The sequence below is a fragment of the Ursus arctos genome, unplaced genomic scaffold (assembly GCF_023065955.2).
Source record: "Ursus arctos isolate Adak ecotype North America unplaced genomic scaffold, UrsArc2.0 scaffold_17, whole genome shotgun sequence".
NCBI lineage: Eukaryota > Metazoa > Chordata > Mammalia > Carnivora > Ursidae > Ursus > Ursus arctos.
Window position 1 is genome coordinate 20,654,184 of NW_026622841.1, and position 20,453 is coordinate 20,674,636.

The following is a 20,453-nucleotide window of genomic DNA, read 5'->3' on the forward strand; positions in this document are numbered from 1 at the left end:
AGAATGAGTAGCATTGATCTGCAAAATGCTAGCAGAATATTTCAGATTTGGTGTTATCTTGTTTGAATGACCCTGGAAAGGGAGAAGGTGGTAATGATGAAGCTTCAGCGGAGGCTTTGCCTGGACGTATCCTCATACTCAGCAATGGACAATTCATTTCCAAAGTGGTCCCTCTGAGATATGGAACACTGCAGCTTTAATAGCCATATCTAGATTCCCAACCAGATCTCCCTTTTTATCATAAATTATCCAAAAAGAAGCCACTCTAAATAATAAATTAAATATTACTTATAAAAAGTACACCCCAGACCCACCCACCCATCCCCCAAACAAGCTGACAATTCACCAAGGTCAGAATTGTCAGGTTTACCCTACAATAATAAAAAACAGCCTTTCTCCTCCTCTCCAACATTCCTTTCTTGCATCTGAAAATAACACTTTCAGCACACAGTGAGATCCCTTGGCCCATGCATCTGTGACATCTTGCAGAGTTTTGCTGTTGCTCTCCAGCCAACAAAAAATTATAGGATGACACTGTACAAAGGCTCTCTACTGAGAGCAGGAGAAGAAATCCTTCAGGGAGTGCAGCCGGAAGTTGCCAAGTGAACGTTACCCAGCGGCGGCAATGCAGAGCCCAGAAGTAATATTTATTTGCTGATATGGGCATGGAATTGGTTTCTTATGTAACCTCACTGACCAGGGAATAGGCATTGCTTGTCATCATTACCTTTTGGAAGCAGGTATTTGGATAGCAAATTACACTGAGGTAGGGGAATGCGAATTCTTCATTGGTATGGCAGAGCACACAAAATATTTGTGATTTTCTAAGTATCTAATGTAATTTAAAACAGTGGAATCATGTGAAAAGCTCTTCTGTGCAATATTTAAGTGATTTCTGAAAGTCACGAGAGAAATAGACATCATGAGTAAAATGTTGCTTTGAAAGTAATTTTAAAGAGGGAGAGATGGCAGGTGTGAGTGGATGTGCCTGCTTCCGTGGCTCCACTAGGTGATGGGCTCTGTATTGTATATATGATTAGGAACAGGCGAGGGGTGCTAGCCTCTGGCCTTCAGGACAGTCTGTGATTGTATGACGTAAACTGGTTGATTGAGGGAGGGAAAGCAACCTTGTTCCACATCTATTTGAAAATTTAGATGATTGTGTTTTCTCTAAACACACCTAACACTAGGGAATTTTTTCTATTTGTCTCTCTCTTGTGGACTAGAGATGGAAATTCCAGAACCACAAGACGTCTGAGTCTGGAATACAATTTCATCTGAAATGGTAAGGTGATTTCTTTAGAGGTGATATTTTTTTGTTGGGGTTACCGTCCAGCTGCCATATGAAACCCTCTACTAAATTTAGAGAAGACTTTAGATGTTTCTCTAAACAAAGTCAACAGACCGATGTCTCAAAAGGGTGGATAAGAATGAGCAACCATCTTCAAACACAGACTATGAAAGGCTTCCAGAAAAACCTATACTTAGAGATTCTTTATTGGAAAAGCCATGAGTGCCAAACTTTAAAGTTTCCAAATATTGATGGAATGACACACTAATGCTGGGCCACTCTCCTTTTGCAGCTCCCACTGAGGCAGGGGACCAAACACATATTTCAAGCACCCCTTATTTTGAAGAGAACAATGTTATGTATCCCTATGGGAAACTTCAGTAAATTCACCTCTTATATCCCTGGCTTGATCTGTTTCTCTCCTTCCCCCCACCCCCCACGGATTGTTCAATTGAGTGTGCATTTGATAATATCCAAATGTGAAGTTCCATTGTTTAAATATTCTAGAAACTTATAGCACTATTCAACAAAGAGGTAGCTATGACTCTTTTTTTTTTTTTTAACTGAATATGAGTCACTAAGAAATATTTAACTTCTGGCTAGAGCATCCTCCAAATATGCCTTATGCATTTTGAACTATCTGCATTTTTGGGAGTTTAACGAATGCAGAGATTTCTAGAGGAAAGAAAAATAGCTTTCTCATCGGTATGGAGTACAAAAGAAAAATACCAAACTTTTTCAAGAGCAGGCTCTCGCTGACAGTTCAGCCCGGTGCAGGGGAGGCCTGAGCACGCCCTGCCAAGTTTTATTTTCTTCTTTTTCAGGGAGAAATGAGTCCTGGTGGCAGAGCTGCTGGTCGGCTGTCAAGCATCGCCCTGTGGGAGTCAGAGAGATTTATGAGCTTAAAGAGCCCTGTATGTTATGAACTAGGCTCGGAGTAGGAACAAAATAGAGGCTATCTTGCAGTCTTCGCAGATTGCTTCTTGTCAAGAGATCAGAAGACTGGGAAATTAAAAAGTTTACCTGAAAACTTGAGCAGGCAGTTATTTACATACGTGAACTCTTTGAGAGAGTGGGGAGCAGAGCTTTACGAAAGTTGTGGCAAAGCCACTGCATATTAAAATCGTTGCGTAAAGCACACGAGAGAGTCTCTTGAGAGAATTTAAATGGATTCTACTATATCTTCAAGGCATGAAGCGAAGAATTATTAGCATTACCGTTTACTAAAATAAACCATTGTATTTCTTTAATGAAGATAGCTTCAGGAGCATGCACCAGAAATGTACCTCTCGCTGAAAACAAATAATGCATATTTTCATGTAGTTTTAAAAATTTTTATTTGTTAAGGTCAGTGACTTTGACTAGAGTCATCGAAAATTTTGTGAAGAATGCTACTTCTCTTGATTGTCCAGATACAGTCTATAGATTGAAGTTGTGACTCAATCTGAAATTTGAGATTTGTAGCCCATGCCGAACACAGCACTCAGGATGACATTCCTTGGATAACAAATATCATCTGAGAATGTTCCTTGTTTATTAGTATTAGAAATGGGGGGGGGGATTCTAGGACCTCGAGAGGGTAAAGCCAGCCTAATGAACATTTTCTGAAGTAATGAATTATTTCTGCAAGATTCAACATTATGTTAGGAAATGCCTTGTTCCTGGTCAGTGGAGGGTTGTCTACCTAAGTGCCCAGATTTTGAAGAAGAGTAATCTTCCCCATAGAATAACGTCACATAGCTCTTCAGAAAAACTTCAAGAAAATCTTAGTAAATTGAATAAGCACTCTTGTTGAAGGAACAATTTCACAAATGGACCGGACTTTCTAATGAACCATTTGAACAAGCCCTCTCTTTGACATCAGATTTCCTTCCCGACATAAAACTGTAAAAAAAATAATCTGAATTATTACTTCTGTTACAGTGCCATTTTGCTCAAAATATTTTATTCAGGGATTCATATATAATTACCCACCTAATAAAAGGAGCTATTAGGTTGTAAAGATCCTATCCCTTCCATGCTCTTTTAAAATTATGACCTACTCAAGCTTGAAATCAAAGACAGAGCTGAAAGGAATAATTCAGCTGAAACTCTCTTATTGGGTTTTCAAGTCGCCTAACTGATAAATATGCAAACTAGCTCCCTTTTGGCAACTCAGCTGCATAAACAGGGATTAACTCCAAATGCTGCTGAAAATTCAGAAACTAAAAGGGCGCACACAAAATGTTCTTAATTTCACCTAGTTCCAAGCTGTAGATAAACATGGCGTTAGAAGTTTAAAATTCTAGTTCACAATGAAGATGCAGCTCTGAAAAGCATCCACTGGATTTATAATGTGTCAGAAGTATCAAGTGGCACCTTCCCCTCTGCTCCTCTCTGATTCTGGGCATAGTGTAGAAGGTTCCCTTGACAATAGGGCCTGCTGGTCGCCACTGACCAATACTGCCCCCTCTAAGTCAGTGAGGAGCCTACCGGCAGAAGTGCCATCACTCAAGAGCAGGTACTGTTTGAAACTGCCTTCCATGTTCCTTCCCTTCCTCAGGGCCTGTTCTCAGGGAGTCGGCCATTTCCCCAGAGGGTGACAGGGATGTTGGTCAGGAGGCCAAGTGATGTGTGGAGCTGGCCACCTCGCCCAGGACTGGCTGCCAAGGAGAACTCAGGGAGGGACAGGACGAAGGGGGGGAGCTCTTCTGGCCAGACTTCTGAGGAAGGTGGCTGTGGTGAAGCTTTGAAATGTCATCACAGTGTGATATGGCACAAAAGCCACCCAAATTGAAAAGTGTCCTATTACAAGCTTAAGCACGTAATTACCGTGTGTCTGAGAAGATTGCATATTGTATCCTCTTTCAGGAAACGGACTGCTGCTGGCAGGATGCCACTAGTTGCAGCTTTTTATGTTCCTGTTCTCCAGACATAAATATTAACCAAGGGTGGATTTACAAATACTTGCTAAAATGGGTGAATTTTACAGCCACTGGCTAATATCCACCACTTGTGCAAGATGAATGTCTGAGTTACACAACAAGCATTCGTTGCCTTTTGTTTGTTTACTTATTTACTTTTTGTGCTGTCAAGAAAACATCCAATCCTTTGGTGCTATGCAGTGAGAGAATTTCCATGGGTGCTTTGTACTTTGAAGTTGAAAACAAAATACTGAGCTGGCACTGATTTGCCATGGCATGGTACAGGCTCCGAGAATGCACTTGCATTTTGTAAGACTAGACCTACACAGAAAGGAAATGACAGGCCTCGATGAAGGAAAACCGAAGCCTTAGTTATGACAGTGTGGTCACTGCAGTGGCAAAGACCCCAGACTAGGCTAGCAGCTTCAGCTTTGACATTGCAGTGAGAATATATCTTTGCTTTTGTTTAGGGACCCCGTAGTAATCATTGTGAAATTCTTGATGCCTATGAAAGAAGGGACGCTTATTCCTTCTGAACTGCGTGGTCCATAACTGAGTGGTCCTGATGGTTGACCTGTACACTGGTTAAGAGTTCTTGGACACAGGTGTGCTGTTTACGGGTAATTGGTATGCTGCAAAGTTTCCGGAAAATACACCTCATCGATAGGGTAAGATGTGTTAAAAGGCCGAGCCTGTGATGGCATTAAGTTGCTTCATTAGCCCTTCCAAGCTTGCCATTTGTTCACTCAAATCATCCTGTTCATACACCTGCAGAAAGAACGAGAACAAAGAATTAGGACAGGTGAATATCGATACCTCCTTTTACGAAGGCAGTGGCCACATCTAGTTGGTCTACTTTGTATTACCAAGCATGACACAGTGGCCCACAGCCATAGCAAGAGGCGGGCTCAGAATATAATCATCGAATGAAGATGCTGGTAATAAAAGAGGTGGTGACGAGAGGAATGATGCATCGTGTTTCATTAACTTCATCCCTGTGTGGAGGAAAAAGCTTTAGAGTTTACTAAATAAATAAATTAATAAATTAATTAATTAATAAAGTAAAAAAAATCTCATTTCCCATCAAGTTCTACCAGCATAGAACTGTGTGGTCTCGGATAAGTTAACGAGCCTCTCTGATGCACAGCTCTCCTCAGCTATCAAATGACGGTGATCGTCTATTTCATAGGCTATTCTGAGCATCGCGTGGCCTGCTTAGTGACTGTCACAGTGGCCAGCACATGGTGCATATTCAATATGTTACTCCTTTTCCCTTTCCTGGGGGTCACCCAGCAGGATCTGAACAGAATGCACATCACCATGCTCCTTTTTTCCATAACACTACATAGGTACATTTTGGTGTGGGAGTTTCATGGGCTTTGCCTTGACCAATGAAAGGTCTGAGGATTATGACTTGACTTTGTGTGTGGAAACAAAATTCTCACCCCAAACCAGAACTGCCTGTCTGCACAGTTGTAAAGGCAATCTTCTAGCACATTTGACTGGTGGGTACAATGAAGAGGTTGAACTGAGGAAGTCTTGGAAGTCACGAGGATCGGGTCATTAGTAATGCTGGATCATTAGTTATCACAGAGACCCTCATTGCTGGCTCAGGAATTCTGATGCAGTTAAGCATAAGATGGTTAGAATCTCTCTCTCTCTCTCTCTCTTTTTAAAGCTCTCCAAGTAATTTTGATGGCTAGCTAGTGGGGGAAATAAGGCTGTGGTCTTGATTTGAATCCCAGTTCTTTCATATACTTGCTCTTTTTGAGTCTGTCTCCTTACGTGTCAGATGGGAATAACAAGCTTGCCTCACTGGGTAGCTGGGAGGATTCAGTAAGTCAGTGTTGATGGGTATTACCTACCCAATAAATGTTCTTCTTTTCTTTTCTCAACATACCCTTTATTTTGACTAATATAGACCTGTTCTACTTGATTATTCTTGGCCGTTAATTTGATTAAGTTATTGATACAATGAGGCCTGAGTCATGATTTCTAGCTCTGTGTAGGATGGAAAGCATTACTCACTACCTGGTCAGAATGTGTATCTAATCCTGCCAAATAAATACCGTTGATCCCAAGAGCACACACTGGAGATTATATGGGGGATGGGCACTAACTCACTCTAGCCACTAAGGAAACAGTTCAGAATGCATAGTATTAAATATGTTGAAAATGGTAATTTCTTATAGAAATCTCAGCATACCAGGGAATGGTCATATAGCACATAAAATCCAGATCTTAATGGGGATTGACAAGTAGCCCATTTGGCTCAAAAGACTGGTCTACATATGAAGGCAGAGCTCCAAGAGAAGTGATCAGTTGGTAACTCATTTCCTAAACATTGTTTGGGGTGTTTTTCTTGAATTATCTACATACCATTGTCCAACACAGCAACCTCTAGCAACATGCGGCCACGGATTTCTGAAACGTGACTAGTCTGAACTGAAATGTGCTATATATATAAAATACACACCAGATTCTGAACACTTAGTACAAAAATGTAAAATATCTTTTTGACAATTTTTTATATTTATTGCATGTTGAAATGATAACGTTTTGGAAATATTGGGTTAGAGGAAAGATGGTATTAAAATAATCTCATTTATTTTTACATCTCTTAATGTGGCTTCTAGGAAATTTAAGATTACACATGTAGTTCACAAAAGATTTCTATAGACGGTGCTGATGTAGTTAATTTGCCTTAATTCTGTATATCCTTTAGTGTATAATCTTACTGCTTTTAACATTTTTTTTTTTTAAAGATTTTATTTATTTATGTGACAGAGAGACAGCCAGCGAGAGAGGGAACACAGCAGGGGAGAGGGAGAGGAAGAAGCAGGCTCCCAGCCCAGGAGCCTGATGTGGGACTCGATCCCGGAACGCCAGGATCACGCCCTGAGCCGAAGGCAGACGCTTAACGACTGCACTACCCAGGCGCCCCCTACTGCTTTTAACATTATAGCTTTGGCTGTCACTCTTTAGAATCAACCTTAAATGCAAATATGGGCCACCTGACATAATTCCTTATGAGATGGGACATATTACATAAATTTAGGAATTTGACCTGATTTGAGACATGGCCAACAACCCTGAGACTAAACAAATATTGCTCTAACTAGCCAAATCCTGACAAAGTAGTGCAATAGATTCCTATAAATTTGAATCTTTTTGAAGTATACAAAAAGTATATTAATCATATTACATACTCCTGCCAAAGTTCATACACAAACACATATCCAGATTCCTTGGTTTCCATGTCACTAAAATATCTTATTGCTTGCAGTACCAAAAATGATAAAGTCAAGAAAAAATTTATTGTTCATTCAAATGAGATGATTCTAACTTTTTTTTCCTCATCTTTTCCCCCCCTTCCACTGTGATTTTTTCAAGGTAAATGTTATGCTAGTTCCTTGTTCTCCTTTTAAATGCTTTCTCTTGAATTATATTCAGAAACACTCCAGAGTTTTCTAAATCTCTGTCTTTAGGCAATATCTTTTCACATCTCCTTTATAATGCATTTTTGGGAGAACTCTTTTGCTCTCAAAATTTAGATTTTTTTTTTGGTCTCCATTGATTTTTCTGAGTTTTCTAATTTGATCACATTTTAGCTTCTTCCTCGGGGTTAGCGAATATTTTCTCTCAAACAACCAAATTTTCTCCTCTTATTTTCTAAATATGTCAGTTTCTTCTCTTTTTTCTTCTTAAACTCCTTCCTTCATTTCTTCATTGTGTATTTTCTTCTTCTCAATTCTATATTTCTAGGCTACTGTATGATTTTAGAAGTGACACATCTGATAACTTCAGAAAAGTTTTCAGAGGATAGCTTTTTGTTACTACTTTTTTGTTTTAAAGAATCATCATATATGTGGTCAAATGCCAGGGTATTTCTACCCACTGGAAGGAAATACATATATACATCTATAGACATATCTGTGTCTATATATATATGTGCAGATTTGTTAAGTTACACATTCTTTAGTCGTCCGCTTGATTTTTCAGATTGCTTTTTAAGTATAGCGATAGTCACTGCTTCCCCTGACTCAGCATAAATTTCAAAGATGGCCTTACGTTGGCTGGATCCTCTGTGGCTTTGTGGCTCTCCTCGGATACTTCAGGGGCTGTCGGCACAGATACAGGAAGCAAAGGAGATCTTGCCTTTCCAGCCAACCCAAGAGAGGCTGTTTTAACATGAGTCTTGGGAAGAGTAGGCCCTGAAATAGAAAACACAGAGCGATGAAAGGAATGTATAAAACATTCTGGGGAACAATCTCTCAAGCGTGCAAGCCAGCTCCAGTGGGTTGGCATTGATTTTAGGTTATTGTTCATTCTGTAGTATAGAGATGAATTACGACCCAATGAATGGTCTCGTTTTATTTCTATTGAATGGAAGACAGATTCTGATTAGGCCTCTCTAGACGAAGCCCCACCAGTCATACGTAATTTCAAGTGGATTCCAAATCACACTGTGAAAGGTTGCCCGGGAGCTCCGGACCGTTCATCGCACCCTACAAAGTGTCAGTGGAACTCATCTGGTGCCTGTCCCAGCTTGCCTAAATAAAGCCTGGATTGTTTAACAGTACCAAGGAACATCTGTGCAATTAAAAGTGATTGATGGTCGCTCTTGATCTATAAATGACTATTAGATGTTACAGTAAAAGAAAGTCCTACTGACTAAACTCATAGAATCTCATTACTAATTCTCTTTTGGGAAAAAAAAAGATATTATTCTGTCCTGATCAGTATAGCTTCTCTCAATAAAATAAAATCATTTGTGGGAATCGCTGAGTTTCTACTAGATGACATTTCTGTCCGTTATAAACAATGGCTACCTTTTCTTTTTGGGTCTGAAATTTGCCTTATAAATCCTGCTTAGCTTATAGCAGTAATATAATTTGTCCTTATAGTCTAAAATAAAGGTTTTATGAAGGCTTATTGAATCAGCTAGCATACCTCGCATACCTCAGGACTTTGCTGCATTCTTAGCTCTGGATTAACCATGGGTATTGAGTCAAACCACGAAAGGAAGTTTGTCTGAGCTCTTTTGTATCATTAACCATGACATTTGTGTTCTAATGATCCTCATGGCCTATTAATATGCATTTCGGGAAAACTTCCGTTTTGATCATACATTGGTAAATATAATTCTAGCTAATAAAAGTCAAAGGTTATTTTCCAAAGAAATTGTGGGCATCTGCTTATTGGGAAAAAATAACGCGAACAGTCTAAGAGGCCAGCAATTGGGTATATGCTAGACAAAATGATGATAAATCGTAACATAGCACCTTTTCTCCTACTTTCATATATATATGGCCTAGCATGAATTCCTTCATGCTTATATTCTTTCACTCTTAAACTTCAGGGATCAAAAGTTTGCAGTTGGAGTGATTTATCACTAGAGGGTGATCTTAAGTTTTTGGTAGCTCAGATGAAAAGAAATATAGAAACAGGAGGAATGTGAATCATTTTTTTTAAGAGAGGAAATAATATTTACTGAGTATCTACTAAGCTCCAGACCTCTGGTAAGTACTTTAAGTCATTTTAGGCCAAAAAACATAGTGGGGAAGAATTTGGGATTTAGCAGTCCAGTCTACATTCAGATCCTGGAAAGCTCAGCTATGTACTAGCCATGTAATCCCTTGGTCAACTGACTTAACTTCTCTTGCCTGTCTCTTCTTCTCTAACATGGGAATGATAATTTGTGAGGTTTAAATAAGATTATATAATTAAAGTGGCTGATCCCTATAACTTGTTCAAAGAGGGCAAACTATTTAATAATATTAAATTGTCAAAATAATATGTGAATTTTCAGTTCACATATGAGGATGTTAAAGTGGAGAGAAGAAACAAAGTAACTTACCCGAGTTCACACATTTAGGAAAGGGCAGGCAGTTTTGTACCAAGATCTGTTCAAGGCCACTGAGCAAATTAAGTGTTTATCATTAATATGTTGATCTAGCCCGTCCAGTTTAAATTAGCTTTTTGAAGAAGCAATGTAAAAAACGTGAATCTAGTTCAAAGACTATACGTAACCTCAGGGTAGAGACTATTTATTATATTGTTCTGTATTTTCTCATGGTTGAATTGGGTTTTAACATAAAGGGGAAAACAACATTCTAATAAACTCTAGCATTGATTTAAACTACTTTTATTACAATGTTATTTAAATATATACAAGCATAATACATGGCATAGCTTTTATAAACTTGTAATTCTTATACTATGCTATAAAACCAAAACACATTTAAAATTAAATAGCAAAGTCCTATAAAAAATAGCACAATGTGAATTAACATCATTAATTTAATATGATGAATGAGTTGGTTTGGCTAAAACAAAACAGCCATATAAATGTGGTACTGACTGCTATGGCACAAGTCATTTTGTGTGGTTTGTCTTATACGCTCAGTTTAGGACTACCAATTTCCTCTGGTTGAATAAGAGGATAACCTTCTTTCTTCTGGAGAAAGTAATGCCAGCTGGTCTCCATTGGATGTGAACAAACTCTTTGTATATTAAGTCTACTTCTATCATTTTCTCTTTAGCTTCTGACTGTGAATGCAATGTTCCTGGAGCTAACTTAGTTCTAAATTAAAATACAAAGGCAGGAACGAAAACCCCCGGCAAAGTGATGCTATAAAATGGCTCTCCAGGTGCTCCAATATGTATAATTCACATTAATATTGTAGATAATTATTTAAGTGAAAGCACAAAGTTTAATGAGGAATTTTCATAGAGGACTGGTGAACTTTGAGAATCTATCTATTGAACCCCTAGTTTGAATTACATTTCCTGAATTATGCTTATCTTCCCTTCTAGAATGTTCACCATGTTCTGCTTAAACCTGAGTTTAACTTTATTGCCATAGAAAGCTGCTTCTCTTAGAACATTCCATGAGCCACCTCTTCCTTCCCTATATTTAATAGAGTAGGTGCATTTTAAAAAACTAACACAGATTTCTGTACATATCTTTTTGCTACAATTTTGACTTAGGTATTCTTATTTATGAAATTTGTTTTATTTATTTTAAATTTTTTTAGCTTTAAAATTTTTATTTTATATATATATATATTTAAAGATTTATTTATTTATTTGAGAGAGAGAGAGAGAGGAGTATGAGAGGGAGGGGCAGAGGAAGAGGGAGAGAGAATCTCAAGCAGACTCTGCACTGAACCCAACAGGGGCTCGATCTCATGACCCTGACCGGAGATGAAACTAAGAGTTGGACACTCAACCGACTGTGCCACCCAGGCTTCCCCAGCTGTAAAATTTTTAATAAACTAAACTATGTGTGAAAAATTTATAATTTGACTCTTAAGCACATGCAGTATATATCTAATGCATATTGCCAATCAATTCACTTTAACATAGAATCTACAGAGAATGGCACAAGAAGTCAAGGACAAAGGCAGAGCTTATTATGTAGGAAATTCAAACAAGCGGGGCCTGTTTTATACCAGGAAACATACAAAAATAAAGATTATTTTACAATTTATTAGACCGTTTTGCAAAATTCCCCAATATTTATTTGACTACCTTTTTTGTAGTTTTGCATGTGGAAAAGTTATAGTTCTCACTATAAAAGTATATTTTAATGGTGTATTTTCTGTCCTGGATCCTAACCACTTGGGCAGATCCACAGTGTATTATACTGCATCTAAAATACTTACAGCATTACAATATGATGCGAGTACGCCTAGAGAGTACCATAACTCAGCCCTATTAGAAAGAAGATCATTATAATTGATTTTCTCCGGTGTCCAGGCAGCAGTTATACATTCAGAACCTCCTGAGTGCTGAACAATATACAAGACACTGCATTTTACAAAAGGAACTAAAGACATTGTCTCGGCTTCAAAGACCACACAGAGTGTTTAAACCTCAAGTGACTGCCTTTTCTCAAGTAATATTCACAGATGCAAAGAAATTCAGAATGCTGTCCCCTCGAGGGCTCTTGGGTTCATCTAGTGACCATCCCTTTATTTTGCTGAAGAGAACACCAAGGTCCCTGGAGACCAAAGGATCGAGCTCAAATTAATTTCAATAAAATTCCAGTATAGGCGAAGAATTTGAACAGTTTTTAGAGTTCATTATTAGCAGGATTTGTCTGATGTACTTTATGGCCTTAAATATTTTTCTTTCCTTTCCCTGGATGGGGAATTAAGAAAAGACTATGAAGGACATTTCGCAGCAGAGATTTACCAATAGCCAAAAAGATAAATTTGGTCTCAAAACTGCCCTTTAGTAAAGGGGAGCAGATGTAAAACAAAGACTTCTATGAAAACATGCTGTATTCATAGGCTGATGGCCATGCTTTTGGGTGGACATTAACTCTGCTCCTATGCTGTTTGTGTTTGGGTAGATTCAGCATTTTCTACTCTGAACCACCCATGTTTCAAGCCTGGACCCTGGTGAACCTTGGGTCCTTACAAGCTCCCCAAGCTGAGCTTCCCTCCTTATGTACTTGTAGTTCACCATGTGTTAGTGGCTCCCGTCTGGATTTTCTAGTCTGCATCCCTATCCTTCCACAGGCCCATGAGACGTGCCTTTAATCCTTCACCTTGTGCTGGAGACCTTGCCAGTGGCTTGCCCCAATGGTTAAATTCTGAATCCATTTTCTACGCCATTCAAACCAAGCAAACATCTTTATATAAAGTCACCAGTCTCATGGCATGAGCTGTGCTCAGGTGAGAAAGCAGTGTAATCGTTTAGCATTCATATTAGCAAGTGACAGCTAGGAGCTCAGTCTAATCTGAAGAGGACTCTGGGAACCGTCTTGCTGCCTCTCACCTACTGAGGAATTGTGATTGTTGGGGCACCATTTATTTTGAGTCCTTTCCTTCATATTGAACCTTCCTAGATTTCAGTAATGGGGTGGGGGGGTGTCACTGACACATTTCCTCTGCTGCTATTTGGCCTTTTCTATACTGCTCTCAAAAACCAGTTTAAAAGCCAACTTTGTTCTTACAGCCCTGGTCCCCCCATTCTCTGTGTACTCATTCCTCTTCATGGCCGCCTTAAGGCACGGTAGCCTTTGTTGTGCCCAGTGGTGTTTTGACACACTGAAAGAGAACCACAATCTTACCTTCCCAAAGAACTAATGGAAACAGTAAGAACTAGATAAAAACATTTACATCAGGGTATTAAACTTCTGTTCTTCAATGTTGAGCAACGATAGAGTTTTTGAGAGTTTTCCCTATTATTTGTAGACCTAAGGAGTAACCAACAGAGAAGTCTTTGTATTTATTTCTTTGCTTTGGAGAACTGAACTTCTGTTGATAATTGGTCTAAACACAAAAAAAATTTCAATGAAACTTCTACAGGTTTTATCAGAGCAATATATCAAAGCAAAAGCAAACGAAAGACAAAAGTTAAAAGAATTCTTTTCATGGCTCTCAGCCATTAATTTACTATAATCTTAACCTGGCAGTCAAGATCCTCTGTGATCAAATATGAAGAACGACTTTCAGATGTGAACACGAACACCCGTGTCACTTTCAGAGAGGATGTGAGCAAAGCTGAGAGTGGCAGCAAGTGATAAGAGTGTTGGCACTGGGGGGGGGGGGGGAGGTCTGAAAAACTGTCTCTCTGCAGACAGGCCTTTGAGAGATGAGGGGTTTCCCAATCCTGAAGACCAGGCTGGTCTTCATGACAAACGGTTTCTGATTTCCTGTATTATTTACTTTTTTCCCCCATGAGTAAAATATGTAAGGTCTACATAATAAATTCCAAGCACAGAGTGTGCATTCAAATAAATATCTAAATATTGAGGAAGAGTCCTAACCTGGAACTTAGGAGACCCAGTCATATAGTTTTGTAACCTTGGCTCAACAGCCTACCTTCTTTGGGTTTCGATTTCTTTATAGCTGGAAAGGTCAAACAATTTAATCTTTAAGCTATTAACTGTAACATTATACAAGGAAGGAGAATACAGCTACTCTACCCATACTGAACTTTACATTTGGATTTCTTTGCTCTCCCTAAGACACAGGAAGCACTAGTTAATCCATGGTAAAAAAAAAAATGAATCCAAAGAAATCTCTAGCAAGTAAATCCTTAAAATCCAATTACAGTAACTTATGAGTTACACTGGTATTTTCTAGAAAAAAAAATGCCCTATCATTTTGTCTTAAAGTTATTAATGAAAAGCATAACAATTGTGGTTGTTTCGCTTTCTTATTTCAAACTAACAATAGACAGTTCAACTAAAAATAGGCAGTGTTGCATTACAGCAAGTTTACATTATCCATGATTAATTGAAGAATTTAAATTTACAAATGCGCCATCTGAAACCACCATAGATTTTCCCCTGCCCAGGGTGCGCGTTGAAGAAGTGTTTCAGGAGACCCCTAGGTAGAACACATGATGCTGATATGCTAAATAAATGGGTCTACGCCGATACACAACTAATTAAGTGAGCACTGCTTTGGTTTTAACGTTACTCTCCTCAGCAGGACCCACCGAGGGGATAAACTACGAATGAAGCCGAAGATCTGCGATGGCCCCGCCGTGCGCGTCAGGTGTAGCTACGCGGCCTCGGCAGGAATTTACTGTTTTAAGCTTTATTTTCACAGTACAGTTATTAAACATTTCATTTGCTCATTAGGTACATAATGTATGACTGCCAGGTGCAAACTCCTGCTCGCATCTCTCTGCAGACGGTTCTCCCAAGTAAAGTGATTCTTGGTGAAAATGCTGGAATACGGCTGCAGCAAGCCTGGAGTGAACGGAGTCCCGCGGGTCAAATCAGAGGCCAGTGGGCAGCATGATTTTGATTTCAATATTAATTTTCCCATCCTTGCCCACTCTTTCCTATTTCCTACCTCATTTTCCACTTCGTCACCCTTAAGAATACAGATAAAATGGGTAGTTTTGAAGAGGCTTGGGTTCACATCTCCACTTGGTCTCTGACCCGTTCTGACAAATGAAATGGCCTGTCTCGGTCTAGTTTCTGTGTGAACCATACTATCACTCTAACACATATTTACTATTAAATAACAACTCTGTACAGGCTCAGGATGTCTGGGGGGAAATGGAAGTATAGAGTTATACACACTTCTTACACACAAGCAGCTTTTGAGCTCTGGCAGAAATAAGAAACATGTACATGGGAAATGTGAAATACTCTCTACCTTTTCATGTTGACAATATATTGGACAAAAAGCAAGTAGCTGTGTGTACCTAGATACAACAGCCTCAGGCATTCCTCCTGAGTGATCGCATTTGAAGTACTTAAGCTTTAGTATGAATCTTAAAGCATTTAGTCTACTATGTGTATTCTATTTTAAAGGTGAGGAACATACCTCAATGTCACTTCTGGGGATGGAAGCTTTGTGTTCTTTTCCTAAACTTCCCATCTCTCTTCAAAAATAAGGGAAACACTGAGGATGTGTTGATGAGGTGACCAACTGGGTTGAAGACATGAAGTCAATATTGTCCCAGATGGCTTTGAATCCATAAAAATCCTGTATACAGAGGAGGCGTTTATTTTCCATTTATAATGGGTAAGGGAGAGCCTTACGGAAGGAATTATAGGGAGCTAAGTTTGATAAAGAGTCATTCTACAATGTTTGTGTTGGGAAATAATGACTAAGAAGAGGATGGACAAGAAGCCCTCAAGGACAAAAACATTGTCTAATGTGTCTTTTTGTCCTTAGGACCTACGTCAGTGCCTAATTGATACAGAGTAGAGCTGACATCATCCTTTGTAGCATTTGTTCCTGGAAACAAGACAACAATATGCAGAGGAGGCTGCCGAGACTCTGCACTCATAATTCTGCTTCTTTCTGCTGCTGCTCGATTTAGAGACCTTCTGGAATAAGAAAGGTTTCAGGAAAATCATCAATGATCTTGAGAAAGGAATTCACCAAAAGACTTCTAGGTCTCCCCTTTCTTTGGATGCTTTTTGGAGGTTCCCACATCACGTATTAACAAAACAAAAACTACAAAATCAAAAGTAAACACCCGTGTTGTTTATTGGCCGGCACCCACAGCACAAGTTAATAGGTCAGCGACTTCCTATGTTCTTTGCATATAATGTCAAAGTCAAGAGGCCTCTCAGTTAATTTCATGGATATTCCAGATCACTTTTAGATAGTTTGTTATTAAAGGGACATTTGTGTCCTCCTCCCAAACGATTCTTTATTTTTTTTCTAACTCTTACTACTCTATTTGCAACAAGAAGCAACAGCTTTGAGCTCTTTATTTACATCAATTCATCCATTGAGCTGTTTTGTGCTCATAGGAGGAAAATTGTCAATTCTATTTTTTACCGAAACTAGGCTTAAAAACCCTTCTTGTATTACCTCAGTTTTGCTGATATTCTAGTGATCAAACTTCAAAGGAACTATATTCTGAATTCATAAAGACAAGTGACACTGCATAGCGTTTCCATATCGTTTCATGAAAACCTCAGAAAATGCAGAAACAATGCAGAAATCCAACACTAGTCTCATCCAACTTTTATACTTACGTACCCCACGTAGAATATCACCATCCCCAAATTCCTCCACGCTAGCGTGCGACAGATCGCGTTCAGGGCTATTTCACAGGATGTATAAATATAATGATTTTTACTTTCCAAAAATGAATTTATTTTGTCCATATTGGAAATATTTCCTTTTATAAAGACAATTAGCCACAGAGGATTCTGTCTTTATAGTATAATCTTGATTATTCAGACCCAGATTTCTTAATATCCTGAGATACCTGGTTTTTAAAATCTGGTTTTGTTTTTTAATAGAAGTCATCAAATCTCTTTGTCTCTCTCTGTCTTTGTCTCTCTCCCTCTGTCTCTTTCTCACACACACACACACGGATATTAAGACACTGTGGCCAGAAATATAACTTCCAGATTACATTCTGGGGTTAGTGCACTAGATATTAACCCAATCTCTTCTAACTTCTACAAGTTTACCTTTCAGACTGACCAAAGCACAACATGAATAGTATTCATGGCACAAGAACATTTTAAAAACTCAGAGTAACTTACTTAGTCAATGAGGTGATCACATTAAGTCAATGATCATAAAATCTAAAAATATTTTCAACTGTAAGTTAAACACCATCACCACTTCCACCCCAAAGAACATGTGTGCCATTGAGGAAAGTAATTTAAATAAGCATTTCCATTTTCTCCATTGAGAAGCCAACTTCTTTTCTGTATTTTGCTGCCATACTTTTAAGGGCTGTCTACACTTGCACATTACCTATTTATTTATTCACCATGGCTCTCTCAGACACCTGGCTTTTGACCTCACCAATCTATAGAAATGCCACATATAAAGGTCATAAATACTATCATAATTTTTCAGCCTAATTGGTGTCTGCCTTATAAATCTCTCTACAGGATTTATTAGTATTAAGTTTTCTCAGTTCTAAGATTCACAGCAATATTCCTGAAACCAGAATGCTTCTTACAATTGATTCTGTACAATTATTATAGTTTTTATTTTTTTCCCTTAAAATTATACAACTAAATCAATGAAATACTCCAAAGGCAAAAGCATCTTTATATACCTGCTGAGGTATTTAGGGGTAAAGTGAACTGATGTCTGCAATTTCCTTTGAAATGCATCAAAAATTAAGGTGGATGGATAAATGAATAAATATGAGGCAAAACTATAATTATAAACATGTTAATTATAGAATGTAGGTGATGGGTATAGGGAAGTTCACTGTACAATTTTTCTGAGCATTTAATATTCTTATTATAAAATATTGGAAGGAAAAAATGATGGCAACTTTGAATCAAGGAACTATTGTGTTTAAAACTGCCTTTTCCATGGATCGGTAGAATTAACATAGTTAAAATGTCCATGCTACCCAGAGCAATCTACACTTTCAATGCTATCCCGATCAAAATACCGAGGACATTTTCCAAAGAACTGGAACAGAGAGTCCTTAAATTTGTATGGAACCAGAAAAGGCCCCGAATTTCCAAGGAACTGTTGAAAAGGAAAAACAACGCTGGGGGCATCACAATACCGGATTTCAGGCTGTACTACAAAGCTGTGATCACAAAGACATCCTGGTACTGGCACAAAAACAGACACATAGACCAATGGAACAGAATAGAGAACTCAGAAATGGACCCTCGGCTCTTTGGGCAACTAATATTTGATAAAGCAGGAAAAAACATCCGGTGGGAAAAAGACAGTCTCTTCAATAAATGGTGCTGGGAAAATTGGACAGCTACATGCAAAAGAATGAAACTTGACCACTCTCTCACACCATCCACAAAAATAAACTCCAAATGGATGAAAGACCTCAATGTGAGACAGGAATCCATCAAAATTCTAGAGGAGAACATAGGCAGCAACCTCTACGACATCGGCCAAAGCAACCTTTTTCATGACACATCTCCAAAGGCAAGAGAAACAAAAGATAAAATGAACTTATGGGACTTCATCAAGGTAAAAAGCTTCTGCACAGCCAAGGAAACAATCAAAAAAAAAACTAAGAGGCAGCCCACAGAATGGGAGAATATATTTGCAAAGGACACTACAGATAAAGGACTGGTATCCAAGATCTACAAAGAACTTCTCAAACTCAATACACAAGAAACAAATAAACAAATCAAAAAATGGGCAGAAGCTATGAACAGACACTTTTCCAATGAAGACATACAAATGGCTAACAGACACATGAAAAAATGTTCAAAATCATCAGCCATCAGGGAAATTCAAATCAAAACCACACTGAGATATCACCTTATGCCAGTTAGAATGGCAAAAATTCACAAGGCAAGAAACAACAATTGTTGGAGAGAATGTTAAGAAAGGGGATCCCTCCTACATTGTTGGTGGGAATGCAAGTTAGTACAGCCACTCTGGAAAACAGTGTGGAGGTCCCTTAAAAAGTTAAAAATTGACCTACCATATGATCCAGCCATTGCACTACTGGGTGTTTACCCCAAAGATACAGATGTAGTGAAGAGAAGGGCTATATGCACCCCAATGTTCATAGCAGCATTTTCCACAATAGCTAAAGCGTGGAAGGAGCCGAGATGCCCTTCTACAGATGAATGGATAAAGAAGCTGTGGTCCATATATACAATGGAATATTACTCAGCTATCAGAAAGAACGAATTCTCAACATTTGCTGCAACATGGATGGCACTGGAGGAGATAATGCTTAGTGAAATAAGTCAAGCAGAGAAAGAGAATTATCATATGATTTCTCTCATCTATGGAACATAAGAACTAGGAGTAGAACTAGGGGAAGAAAGGGATAAAGAAGGGGGGTAATCAGAAGGGGGAATGAAACATGAGAGACTATGGACTCTGAGAAACAAACTGAGGGCCTCAGAGGGGAGGGGGGTGGGGGATTGGGATAGACCGGTGATGGGTAGTAAGGAGGGCACGTATTGCATGGTGCACTGGGTGTTATACACAACTAATGAAGCATCGAACTTTACATCGGAATCCGGGGAGGTACTGTATGGTGACTAACACAATATAATAAAGAATCATTAAAAACAAAACAAAACAAAACAAAACAAAAACCAACTGCCTTTTCCTTGAAATGCTCTCCCTTCTTGGCTTCTGAAAAATTATGCTATCATTGTTCTCCTATCTCTAGTACCTCTTTCTTTACTCCCTCATAAAAGGTAGATTACCTTAAATTTAATTTTTCAAATTTACTTCTTTTCCTTCAAATTCGTTCTCTGGGAGTTGTCATCTATCTACCATGTGCTAAAGCTTTCACCTCTTTGAAAATGATTCTCTAATCCACTCATTTGTGACTCTCTGTTGAATTCGTTCCATTTCCCCACATCCTCTGTCTAGTTCCACTGAGATGTCCCCTCCCTCTTCGGGTTCAACAAACTCTACTCTCTCCGACTGTCCTTTCCTCTCACGGAATACCTTCTCAGCTCACTTCCCTCTTTCTGTTTGTTTATAACTATGTTCCTCAAGACGCAGGATTCAAACAACTGAGTCACCTTGGACCTCACTTTCTCTCCCATTCTTCATAGCCAATTATTCACTCAATTGCCTGTTTCTTCTTTCGGAAGGTAAGTCCTGCAGCTGTCTCTGCCATCAGTTCTCACTTCCATCAATCTACATTACACACTTTCCGTCTTCATCTCAGTTTGAGATTTGATTCTCCTAAATCACTAACCTGCCTTTCCCCAGCTTATTATCTTGTGATTACTCTGGGAATCATTCTCTCTAGCAAAAGAGCATTACCTGCAGACTCTGAAAACATGTACTTTCCCATCCCTGGCATTTTCCTCACTCTGGTCCTTCCTGGTACAC

General features: G+C 38.7%; 1 protein-coding gene across 1 annotated transcript in view; it reads right to left on the bottom strand.

Annotated features, from left to right (window-relative positions):
* Positions 1–4,414: 4,414 nt before the first annotated feature.
* The window catches only part of DCC (DCC netrin 1 receptor), a 697,032-nt gene continuing 680,993 nt past the window's right edge, over positions 4,415–20,453 (bottom strand). Inside the window, exons 28-29 of the mRNA XM_048218577.2 lie at positions 8,266–8,408; positions 4,415–4,962 (exon numbers count right to left, since the gene is read on the bottom strand). Of these exons, the coding sequence (XP_048074534.1) occupies positions 4,873–4,962; positions 8,266–8,408 (233 nt within the window). The 3' untranslated portion in view covers positions 4,415–4,872. The remainder of the gene's footprint in view (positions 4,963–8,265; positions 8,409–20,453) is intronic.